Genomic DNA, 13,762 nt, shown 5'->3' with positions numbered 1-13,762 from the left:
GCTTGCTATGCATTAGGGTTGTTGATTGACAACAAGAAGTAAATAGATGGCATCATTGAGGCAATAATTGGGCTTCGGCACAGTCCATGAGAGTTTTATTTGATATTTTATTGTCATCAGATAGTATCAGTCAACTTGAAATACTTTGGGAGTAATGTTGGACATATTTATCGGATGATATTTTACACGAATATCGTTACTTTCTAGACATCAAGGTATGTACCAATATATTATTGTAATTTTATGATTTATATTTTTCAAGCTATATGCATTTATATATTTTAATTAATTTCTTTTATAGAATTGTAATTGAATAAGAATGAAAATAAAAGTCTCACGCCGGTGGATATTGAGATAATATTGTGAAGATGTGGAAAGAATTCATGTGGATTTCAATCAATGTCATTTCCAAGATATCAATATTCCAGTCTTCATGAAATAGCTTAATACATGATGAGCTGCAGTTTTATAGAAGAGATCCGTTGAGAGAATATCAAAATCTCCTCAATAATATGAACAGTGAACAATGTGGAGTATATGATATGATTATAATTATTGTTGATTCAAATACTGGAGAGATTTTCTTTATACATATGGAGGTACTGGAAAACATTTATTTGGAAAACTCTGTCTGCATGCTTGTGATAAGAGGGAGAAATTGTTTTGAATGTGACATCTAGTGGTATAACATCTCTTATTCTCAATGATGAAAGAACTGTTCTTTCTCGCTTTGCAATTTAATTTAATACTAATGAGGAATCAACATGCAATATCAAGCAAAGAATTCCTCTTTGTAGAACTTATAATAAAATCTAAACTTATCATTTGGGACAAGGCTCCAATGATGCACAAGTTTTTTTAAGCTTTGGATAAAAGCATGCAATATATAATAAGATTCGTGAGTCCTTCAAGCCTTCATTTGCCTTTTAGAGGGAAAACATTTGTTTTCAATGGTGCTTTTTAACAAATATTGCATGTTATTCTAAGAGATAATAGACGTAATATTGTTCTTGCCACTATTAATTCATCGTACCTTTGGAGACATTGCATATTTTTGAGATTCACAAAAAACATGCGACTATAGAATTTGGGTTTTGATAAAGAATTTGATGAAATGAAACGATTTTCAGATTGAATTGCTAATTTAGGGGATGGAAAAATTGGAGAACCAAGTGATGGTTATGCTTGATATTCCCAATGAACTTTTGTTGAAAGATTAAAATGATCCTATTACAACAATTGTTGAGAGCTGATTCCTTGCATGATGTGCATACCCCTGAGTTATTAAATGCAATTAGGTATTCTGGATTAACAAATCACGAGTTAAAATAAAAGGTAGGATGAAACGTCTACTATTTAAAATACTGCTAGAATTTTTTATTATTTTTTCTGTAAACTACATTTAAACGCATGCATGCATTAACTGCTGTAAATCACACATTTTAAAATAAAAGGATTCTATTACTGGTAAAAATACTGTAGTTGAAAATATGTCAAAAAATCAAACCCTGGACTGTCGTTTAAAATTGTTCAAATGAGAAGAATGAAAAATCATGTCAACCCAACATCATAAAAAGAGAAAGTGCATAAAATATCCATGTTTACTCGTAACTCATAAATGTAATGTGCGGAAAAAGTATGGTCCTCGAGTTAGCGTGCGCACATCTGGCTCCGCTTACTCAGTCTTCGGCACCTCCAGTCTCCTCTTCAATATGCTCACATGTATAATTCACATCTAGTAAGTCTAAATATTCAACACACCTGAATCATTATAACAAATACATATACATGACATGCAACAGTGAAAAGTATTGTAAAATAACATACATTTCATGATCTTAAAAACATGAACTTTAACATAGCGTCTCAATGCATAATGTGTCCATCACATGTCTTATAATATCAACATATTAGTGTTCATTTTCTTTATTTGAATTCAGATCATTAGTTGTGACTTTCGTATCATTTCTAATCGATGGATCCATCTACGTATAACTGTGGTACCCAGTGGTGGAGACATCAGCGACAGTTTTACCCATCCACTGAGCCTTAGACTTACATGTTTGTGTTCGTGTTCGTGTTCGTATTCATATTAATCACAATCAACTCTCATCATTTAAAACATATCATCATATTCATCATTTCTAAAAATCATGCATATACGTAAATTTCATTAAAATCAAGCATGCAACGTATTTTTCGTATTTCCATAAAAAGTCATGTTCGTGGTAACATATACATTTAAAACATGTAATTTAGTGATCAGGGTGCTGTCAGGACTGCTAACTCGACCCATGTGCAAAATGACCATTTTGCCCCTCGAAACCCAAATTGACCATTTCACCCCTGGACCTCAAAATATCGACCCGAAGCCAACCAAACTCCTTAAAACACTTCAAACCATAATTATAATCATTTCATAGACATAACATCAAGCATTTTTTCATAACTTATACGATTTGTTGTAAAACTTAGATCGGGTTCCCGATTTTAACCAAAATCAACCTGAAACTTAACCAAATTTTAACCACTACTTATTCACCCTACCAGCCCCTAAAAACACGATTCCAACCATTTTGAACCCCTTAAAGCCCGCTGCTACCTTCTGGAAACCTTGATTCCTAAAAACCCTAATGCACCATGCCCTCAATATTTCGATCCTAGACCTAACCAACTCCGAACCAGCCTTGATCCAACGACACCTAGGACCAAGATCAGCCCTTAAACACAATACTGGACCAACCCTAAACACGCCTTCAGCTCCATGCACGTGCATTGTTCGATCTTGCTAAGGAGTGACCCGACTAGCCTTGCTCCATTCTCGACACCTTTAACATCACGTCCAGCTACTCACGGCTCCTTCCCAGCCCTTTCACAGACCTAATAAGGTCTGGTACACAGCTGGAATCAAGCCATGGACGGCTGCACCAACCCTTTCTTCCGATCTAGCCACGGAAACCCTCGACTCTCAAAACGAAACCGATCGGCCTCACCCAAGCCGACCAAGTCTCAACTCCAGCACCTTGACACCTTCACTCTCGACATATACAGCCCCTTAGAATCTCAAATCGATAGCCCCTTACAAAAGAATAGCAAAAACGTGTGTTACATAAAACGTGTAAGCATATTTCATGTCAAAGCTATGCAAAAATGATACCACATAATAGATCAAAGAATATCTTAGGCATAAACACATAAATCAGCATATAGTAAGGTGAATGATGAGGAAAAAAAAAGATTTTTGACGTACATTTGCATTATTACGCTCGAAAACCTGGAGATACTCGCGTATAACATGCACCGGAGAGACGAGGAGGGATTTCTTTGCAAAACCTAGAGGATTTTCGAAGTGGCTGCTGTAGTCTTTCGAAAAGGCTGCTAGAAATGAGAGGAGTGGGGCGGCCGAGTGATGAAGTAGGTTTAGAGTTTTTTAGTGTAGTGTTTATATTATAATATAAGGTGCTAATGAGCCCTTGATTAAAAATAAAGGGATAAAAAGAATATTAGGCTCATTAAGCAATAAAATAATATCATTAAGTCCAAAAATACTCTCGAAAAATATTTTGTTTAGGTTCGTTTCTGTAAATATTGATCGAACCCTTAAAAAATCATCTGACTCACTAAAATTTGCGTACCGGTTTAAAATATGACCCGGCGAGTAAAAATACCCCACCAAAGCCTAACTTTGAAAATCCCTCTTAATTACACCATATATTAAATAATTAAAAATAATTATTTAATAAAAATATTCTTCCTTAATTATCCCCGGTCTCCTTTCTTCGTTCGAGCGCGAAAAACTACTAAAAACTCTAATGCATGAAACTTTAATAAACAATGAAATAAACTACATATCCATGCATAATCATGCAATAAAATAATTAAACACATATTTTAATAACACCATAGATTACATGCAATCAAGTTACGTGGTTCGGATTTTATAGATTTACACATAGAAACTCCAATTATGTTGCTGCTGAAAATAGATCTTTTTCTTGGAATATACAATGGAACTTGGCTGTTTTTATCGAGGCTTAAAAATCATGTTTTGGAAGGAAAGATTTTGACTGAAAGTAAAGCGAGTCGTAAAGTGATTATTCCAAGATTGTCATTGACATTTTCCGATCAAAGACTTATTTTTAAATTTCAAGTAAGACAATTTTTTTTATTGTATCATATGTAATGACAATCAACAAAATTTAGTGTCAATCTTTATCTAATCTAAGACATCTTTTTGAAAAATCTGTTTTTAGTGATGGTCAGTTGTATTTCTTTGCATCCAGAATTACAAATACTCAAAGTCTAAAATTTTTAATATGTGACCGTGATAACAAAAAAATTCAATGACATATTTATATCGATTTTAATAAAACTTTCCAAAATATGCGAAAAAATTTGTTTTATAATTGTGTTATTATATTAATTTTTTTTGCATTTAAAATTTCTATACAATTTTAATATTAAATATTTTTTAATAATATCCTTTCGTGTCGTGTGTGCATAAATTAGATACGAGTACAAAACAAATCATAGCTTACAAATAGATGCTGGGCTGTGTCATGGAGCGCCACGCAGTTGAACCCGTATTTCGAAAAAACCGCCACGAAGCTCGCGATACTGGACCAGATACATCGGACGCATGCACAGCCCAAAGGGACACCTGTGACCACAATTCTTATTCCTCCCTTCATTATCTGTCCCATCTTCCCGTTCCGATTCCACAGTTTCTTTCTTGGGTTTCGTCGAAAGAGTAAGGAAAAAAAAATGAGTGGGAGTGGAAGTAACTTGGAGACTAGGTCGTTGCTGGATGAGCTCAGGAGCTTCGACAAGGGAGGTTTCTTTGATCTTGGCCACCCTTTGCTCAATCGAATCGCTGAAAGCTTCGTCAAAGCTGCTGGGGTACGTTATTTATATATACTAGCGCGTTTGTGTATAACGTTGAATTGTGTGGTTTGTATATACTTTTTTTCTGAGATTGAGTCTTCTTATAATTTCATGGCAGATTGGAGCAATACAAGCTGTGTCCCGGGAAGCTTATTTTACTGCTGTAGAAAGTGAGTTATACTTATAATTTTTTTAATTAGTGTAAGACAGATTAGCAGCAAACGAGCATTGACCTGCAGTTTGCTCAGGTTTTAAAACGTGCCCTATTATTTAATAGTTCTAGTTTTTATATTGATCAAGTATAATTGAACTTCAGGAATTTATCTCATTATTTCAATTAATGTTTTTAGAATTCGTGCAAAAAATGAAAGTTTGGACAAACCCATCTTTGGACCAAATCTCAAGATAGAACAAGTTAAAAAAATTATTTTTTTTTATAAAAATATGAGGTGCTCATATTTTAAAATTGGATTTGATGAAAAATTATATTCCAAATCGTCCAGCAAATTGAGTGGGTTGCTGAGGGTGTTGCAAAATATAACCTGCTGACATCGTGATGGAAAGATGTTAGGAGCTTAAATTATAGATATGTTTCAGCAAATTAATTTGATGGAAAAATATTAAAAGCCTCAAAAAAATTTGTTTCCTAGAAACACAAAATATTATTGAAATTAAAGTATCCGTGTCCATTTTGTCAATCTCTTGTAATTATATATTTACGATAAACAAGTTATATGTTGCAGAAAAGTTCATCAAGTTTTGATAAAGTATTTTTTTCAATAAATTTATTTATGTGCAGAAGAAAATTTAAATATTTTATTTGATTGATTAGGTGTGAATGGAGATGCAACCACAGGCAGCACTGAGATTGGGGCTCCGAAAAGGCATCACCGTTTCCCGGATTCACGAGGTTCGAAACGTCTAGTAATACTTGTTTTAATCTAAACCGTTTGTGCTGAATTAGTGTTCTTTATTCTAAGAAAGACTCTCCTGTGAAATGGAACTTGTTTGTTTTTTTATTTTTTTGTGGTTGGAGAATAAATATTTGGGGAATGATCTTCGGAAAAAATGTATGTTTGGCATTATTACCTAGAAATAAATTATGGGAAAATTGTTAAATTGTCCGGTAAGTTATAATGACCGGTGGTAAAATGTTGAGCTTAGTGCAGTAAGATTGCCTTTTTTTTTATTTAGTTCTATTTCACTGGAGTGGTAACGTAGCGCTTTAAACCCAAATTACTAACATGTCTGGCTAAAAACCAAAAAAATGCCATTGAACTAAGACCTCCACTTTGACGATTTAGAGGACGAAAGCTTAAAATTTGGTAACTTCGAGGATTAAATTGGCTACTTTCCCCGGTAAAATTTTGATGTAATTACCAGTTTCCATCTATCGTTTAATCCTTTTAATATAATATAATTGTAGTTTTAAAATTGGAATAGTATAGTTTGTCTGACGATATTATCGAATGAAACAATAACGAATTACTTTTATAATTATGGAATGATAAGTAAAAACTATGTTTGGAGGTCTTTGGCTAAAAAAAATGAAAATGAGATCACCATGTTTGATTTTATTTTGTGGGATTAGGAACACATTGATGAATGAAACCAAGCAAATCCATGGTTTTGTAACTCCGATTAGAGTAAAACAAAAAATCTAAAGCTTTTCACTTAATTACTTTTTCGTCATGTATAAATGTATGTTTTATATAAAATCATACAGGTATCCAGAGAGAATTTTTAGACGAAAATTTGTAAGATGGCGACTGCCCTTTATGGTTTTTTCTTCTTCCTTGGTCGCATTTGGCTTCTAGATATTTACATGCATTGAACTTTAGAACACGAGCAAGTGCTCCCGGCAGATATTCATTTGATAGTGATGCATACTGTTAGTAACAGAATTAAAACAATTTAAGATTGTTTGATTTTGTTTCCAGTGTTTCTGAATATTTGTTTTGAGGTTTGAATGATTTTGTCGGGAAAGACAAAATTCATTGTAACGGTCAAATGCTGTAATATTCTCTCTTACAAGAAGATTTATCTATCTGTGGCAGGGATGACGTAAGGTTTTTAGTAGTTAGGCTAAATTTGTTTAGCATTCCTTTTGATTGGCAACATTGCCTTCATAAAGTAGATAGAATTTCTTGAGCATGCAACTTACCTTCATAGCATAGGTTGGATTTCTTGGCTGATGCTCATCCTATTTGGATTTCTTGACTTATATTATCCATTTCATGTTTATATTGATCTTTCACAGGAGAAAGTAACCGGAAGTCGGTTGAGGCCTTGGTAAGTTGAAGTAACTTGTATTTGTTACTATCTTTATATATTTGGATGTCTTAAGAGTAAAGGGCCGATGTTAACTATATTCCTAGGTCAGCGTATATTATCGTCTGTTAATCGTGTGAAACATGAGTCACGGATAGCAAGAGTTGCTTGTTCGGATTAATAAAGTTCATTCTAAGTAACATCTCAGGCTGAATTCGTCTTTTTTTCTATGGTGCTGAAATTGCAGGTGAAGAACACAGGCATAGAATCTATGCAATGGGGTAAGCCTGCTGATTTAGATTATTTGATTTTATTGTCCTAACTATTTTGATGCTTCAACGAGATGCTATACGTTTTCTCATACTCAAATGCTTTAAAGTGTTGTAATTCAAGTACATATAATCGAATTTGAAACGCCTATAGCTGCAGAGAGAATAGTTGCGGTTTGGATCCGAAATGAAGTGTAAGATCCTACTATTGATCATGAATGTCTCATTTTCAAATTACATTTCACTCGGTTAATTACTACCATAACAACCACAGCATTCGCATGCTTTAAACCCATGTAATTACTAGTGATTCTCCTATATGAACTTGGGTCCTCGGCTATAGATGTGACAAGGATGTACATGTCACCAAATGGTGCAGGTTTAGCAGCAGGGATGTATTCTGGTATCACTTATGGACTGAAAGAGGCTAGGGGAGTTCATGATTGGGTAATAATTTCAATCAGTTTGTTTCTCTAGTTTCCTTTCCCATAACTAGAATTATCTCTCCAGGCGGATAACATATGGTTTTTATGGTGCAGAAAAACAGTTTGATGGCGGGAGCAGCTACAGGAGCGGTGTTGGCTCTAACCACAGGTGAGCAATCGCACGAGCAGCTGGTGCAGTGTGCCATAACAGGAGCTGCCATTTCGACGGCGGCGAATCTTCTTACAGGGATATTCTAGTTTCTGGTTGTAGTAATACATCTGCTGCTCTTTTGCTTGAACAAAGTATCAGTTGCTTTGACAACCAACTCGTGACATTGTCACCACTTACTCTAATTTCTGTGTTCGGCCTTCGCTTGTTTCGCTGACCCAGGATTTTTTGGTTTGTGTACATTTTGCCAATGCAGAAGTCACAGATAATTTATAAAAAATAATAACAAGAATGGCTCTACCTAATTGTATTTTTTACAGTTTAGTTATCCTTGAATTTACATTATCCTTGAAAGCTAATATTCAACTTATATTAATTTTCTTGTCTCTGGGAGTAGAAAGTATATATAGTAGGATCATGGTTTTTTTGAAAGAAAACTTAAAGTCGTCGTATGATGTCAATAAATATAAATAAATTTTTATAGGGTGTTTTAGTTTAATTTATTAAATTGTATATAATGTTTGTTCTAACTATTTTGCTTTTTAAGTCGATATAATTCTTTTAATTTACCAACAAATTTTTTTTTCGATTGTTTAATCAATTCTATGATCAGATAATGGATTTTTTGTATAAATCACACTCAACATCTAAATAAAATTTAGATTGAGAATTGATCGTCAGAATTTTAGAAATTTGACGGCGGTATGGTGAAAGGAAGTTGCCAAAATATTTCTCTACCAAAAATAGTAGTCGCCGAAATTATTAGTGAGGGGACAAAGTGCGTAGAAAAAGTTATCTTCTTTTATATAACAAATATCTATTAAGTTTTAATTTTTAATATTACTATAATTTCATTTTTCAAAATATCTTATAAAAAATGATTATAACAATAATAACTGTAAACTCATTATAACAATAATCGATGATAAAAAAACACTGATGCGTTAATTATACAAATCTCATTTATATAATAATGAAAATTGAAATTTCAAAGGATAATTTTTCGTTGATTCATTTTTGTGAGCTGTCAGTTTTCTGAATTTCTTCACTAAAATAGATTGTTCCACTCTTCTCACTTAATTGGTTGTTAAGCAATCTTCAAAATCTTTCATTACATAGAATCAACTTATAAACTACTTTATAAGCAATCTGTTTGATCTCCATCAAACTGCAGTTTTGAATTTGACTATCTCAATGAAAGCACAAAATCCGCTACATATGTGACTCTGAATAGGTTGAGGGATACAGCTAGCCGTAATTCAGCATTTCATTGTTATTCAGAATAACATTTATTCTTATTCGAGCTTACTATAATTAGGCTAATTTTTTAATCAACCCCTTGATAAAGAACGTCAGAACTCAAGTTTGACTACATCCTTCGGATTATACTAAGAGGTCTAGTAGCATTGTCCCATTATACACTAAGAATAGTGCCTTCAGTAATCTCAATTTATGATTAGCGTACAACATGGTCCCTTCAACCTATATATCTTGATTGAATATCCAATCATTGCATGACGAACCGTGTCTTAAAATACAAATACTTTAATATTTGTGGAAAAATTTGATCATTTCTTATTAAATAATTTTTTATAAATATAACTCATAAAATAAATCATGATCACGACTCATACTAAAAATAAAGTTAATATTAAACTGATAAACATAAAAAATTGTACATTAATTAAATGTTTGTAGTTTTTGTTCTATTAAATAGTTTAAATTGTATATGTTTTATAATAAATTGTATAAAATATAAGTTGTTGTGTAATTATAAGTTTTTACTATTTTTATAGGTTCGATAAAACAAGAATAACTTTGGTTTTGCAAATGAGATTAAGATGATTATTGGACCTGTAGAAAGTTGATTTTAATAACTACAGTATTGGTGGCAAGCATGAGATAAAAATCTTATCACAATTGAGATCAAATTAAGCAACAAATAAAGTTACCAAAGGAGTGGTAGTTTTACCATGCTCTAACATTTTGACCATATCCCTCAAATTACTTGGTCAAATGGTAAAAAAAAGACTACAATTCAAACAATTCAATTATCTACATGTTTTGTTTTATGTGGAAAAACAAACTCGGATAGGAAGATTTTTAAAAATGATGTGTATGATGACATAATTTCTTCGAATACCAATGAAGACTTATGTGTACAAAATAATATTTTATTTATGGTTGTCTCCCCCAAAAAATAGAGGACGTTTCACTGCCACACTACGCTCTCTTTGCCTCAACATCATAAATTCCCTAGTCAATTAGGAGCGTACCTCATTAGTGAAGTACTTGAAGTAGAATACCTTCTTGAAGCCTTCCCACTTCAGGGTCTGCAGATTCACCGAAACTTATGCTCTTTTCCACCATAATCGAGCATCATCATTCAGCAAGTAAGTGGCACATCTAACACGATCAGCATCGTGTAGCTCCATAAAGGTAAATATCACCTCTATGGAGTTAATCCATCCCTCGGCCATCATAGGTCGTACCCCCGAAATCCTTAGGCTCCATCTTATGGAATCTCTCACACACTGCCTCATGCCTCGTCCTCCTATCCACCTCAGCATTGTTCCTCGTAAACTGAAAAAGAACTACTGATTCATGCCCACAAGTATCCGTGCCTGAAGGTCTGGTGGTGGACGTGGAGGGAAAGCTCTCTGCTCATCACGAGCCTCACGGCCCTCACAGTCAATAGCACGTCTAGGAGGCATACTATTCCACAATTTAACCAAACACGTAACCAACATGCATAACCGAAGTACTCGTATAACATGCTAAAATGAATTTAAAACTTTAACCTGCATTTTAAGGAAACTCGTACTAAACATTTGATACATTTAAAACACTAAAAAATTACATACTTAAGGCGTGATTTCTTGAGCTTCTCACAACTGTTAGTAGGCAAAACCCTATATCAAGAAACCTTGCGCTTTGATAATAACTGTGATGAACTGTGTCTTAAAATACTAATACTTTAATATTTGAGGAAATATTTCAAACTTTTCTTATTAAATAATTTGTTATAAATATAACTCGTAAAATAAATCACGGTCACCACTCATACTAAAAATAAAGTTAATATTAAACCTCCATCATTTGAAAACCACAACCAAAAATATAAGTTCAAAACATACACCATAATTTGAAATATCCAACATAATATAAAAAGTCTCAACTTACTAGTCATTAAGGCATAAAATTAAAGAAAATAATTTTAAACGTGAACAATTAAACTTCTCGTGAACTACAAAGTCCTCGGGTTTGCACTGCTGCTAGCTCGAGCCTGCTCACTGGTCATTGTCTGCCGTTTGTCTCCTGTCTCTTCAACTACATCATCTGCATCAATCAAATCTAGTGAGTCTAATGACTCAGCATGCATAAACCGTGAATAAAAAGTAGTACGTAATAAAAAATCCATGCAATTTGAACATATCTCAGATATAGCATAATATAAATATAAATATGTATAACGCGACTTTCCTGCATAAATATTTTCATAAAATCATATTTTCATACTCGTCATAATAATCGTAATCATAAATCATTTTGCGTAGAGTTTTGTTCAATGCAAGTGGCTCATAACATAAATCGTTTGATCAAACTAAACCACAGTACTGAACCAGCTGGGATCACCACAGCTCTTGGACTGGATGTTCGCTCCCTAACATAACATAATTCCTCCGAAGAGGTTGGAGAGATCTCCGAACACATTCTCCGACTTCCAAACCCCTAACATAATTTAGGCCACAAGATAAATCGCATACCTCAAAAATAATTATTTTGCATGTCATACATACTTACGAACATCGTGAAACTCATTGGATGGTCCTCAGACATGCTACCTAACATACTAAAATTTATACACAAAACAGCCCCTAAGACACATTCGGACACATACGGCTCCCGAATTAAATAGAATCACTTAGGACGTACAAATCGTGTCACATACCGTACTTTTAAACTACTTAAAATTTGCGGAAAAATAAAAATTTTCGTAAATGAATCGTGAACCTTCAAAATTCGATAAAACAAAATGTTCATCCCCAATTAGTTGCATAAAAGATCTCAAAGTAAAGTTTGTCGAAGGTATTTGCTTAAAATCTCATAACCAGTAACGTAAATCAGAATACTTTTGAACATTTCATAAAACTTAAAACTTGGCGGTCCTCGGGTTTAGCCTCCCGCCCAGTCCAAGTCAGCTCACTAGTCCACATCTATCGTCTCCTCAAATGCATCCTTACCTGCATCGATCAAGTCTAGTGAGTCTAAAGACTCAACATGTATAAACTGGGAGTAACGAGTACTACGTAATAAAATCACATGCAACTTCAAAATATAACGTACATACTTGAACTTGAACGTGCATATAAAAGCTTGAACTTACATACATACATAAACGTGCCATAACGTGAAACTTTTCTTAAACGTGCTTGCATACTTGTACATACATGAACATACATAAACTTCATCATTTTGCGTAGAGGCATGTTTCAAAGCAAGTGACCCATACATAATACGCCTGATCAGACTAAACCACAGTACTGGGCTGACAGGGAAACTGCCACATACATGAGATCCCCGTTCATGCTTTAACGGGTGGATTGGTCCCTGGTCATGCTTTACCGCTTTCCAATTCTGATCTAAACCCGTTCATGCTTTAACGGGGTGGAGAGGTCATCGGCCACGTTCATCGACTTCCAAACCCATTCATAAATTGGTCACATAACATTTAGCATACCTCAAAAATAAAACATTTTCTCTTTTGCACGTCGAACATACTTACTTGGTGTTGAGGGATTCGTTGGATCTCGCTTGGGGCCACTACTGCACATACTAATACGAGTTTCAATACTTATCTGACATAGCTTAGATGTATAGTCATACTCACGCCCAAAAATGACAATTTCCTTATGACATTCTAAATCTTTCGGAGCTCGACCTCATTTAATCATCGTACTAAACAATGACATAGAACCCAAAAACAAATCTCGAAGGGAAACCTAAACTATTCCCAAACAGGAGGTACACGGACCCCGTGCCCAGGTCCGGCTCCGAGTCCGTGTAGGTATTGTAAAATACGTGTGAAGAAAAGGTAAGGCACAGACCCCATACCTAGGTCCATGTAAGGGTCTGTGTAGACTCTGCAAAATGACACTTCGGAAGGAACAAAGACATGGACCCCGTGTAAGGGTCCGTGTAGGGGTCCGTGTAGCCTCGGATAAAAAAAACAACCTGCGGAAATTCTTATATTGTGCTTATTTCTCCCAACTCAACTGAATGGACTAAGAATCGATACCTCGATACACATCCTAGGATGCTATTACCTTGTTACAAAGAACGACATCCAACCTACGACACAATACAACTGAAAAACACGGAAATTGACACCAAATCGTTTCCTACGACTTCTAATGAATTCGAGTGCCCATCGACACTAACTGGCATACCAAATACCAACCCAACATCATACTAAACATGCCTAAATGTAGCAACGATCAGCCGTCAATCCCCAACGAAGCCTGCAACAATAAAACTTCAAGAACACATCAATAACATAATTTTTCAAAAAACGCAGTTTGAGCCGTCTCACGAAAATGATCATATCTCACTCAATTTTTATCCAAATATTTTGAATTTTATATCAAATCGAAGGTATCAAAAAGTTCTATGTTTCTTACGTTCAAAGATTTCCCAAAATCTCGACCGAAAAATCGCAGTATTTAAAAGATCAGTAAAAACGA

At 34.2% G+C, this 13,762-nt stretch overlaps 1 protein-coding gene across 1 annotated transcript; it reads left to right on the top strand.

The window, feature by feature from the left end:
- Positions 1–4,591: 4,591 nt before the first annotated feature.
- Positions 4,592–8,318, top strand: LOC142528059 (outer envelope pore protein 16-2, chloroplastic-like). The gene is made up of 7 exons (XM_075633108.1): positions 4,592–4,899; positions 5,003–5,054; positions 5,717–5,794; positions 7,145–7,176; positions 7,403–7,436; positions 7,804–7,871; positions 7,964–8,318. Exons 1-7 carry the CDS (start codon positions 4,765–4,767, stop codon positions 8,105–8,107), a joined length of 543 nt encoding a protein of 180 aa, XP_075489223.1. The 5' UTR covers positions 4,592–4,764; the 3' UTR covers positions 8,108–8,318.
- The last annotated feature ends 5,444 nt before the right edge of the window (positions 8,319–13,762 follow it).

The sequence above is a fragment of the Primulina tabacum genome, chromosome 15 (assembly GCF_025594145.1).
Source record: "Primulina tabacum isolate GXHZ01 chromosome 15, ASM2559414v2, whole genome shotgun sequence".
Lineage (NCBI taxonomy): Eukaryota > Viridiplantae > Streptophyta > Magnoliopsida > Lamiales > Gesneriaceae > Primulina > Primulina tabacum.
The sequence above is the reverse complement of the archived record's forward strand: the minus strand, read 5'-3'. Positions and strand labels throughout refer to the sequence as shown.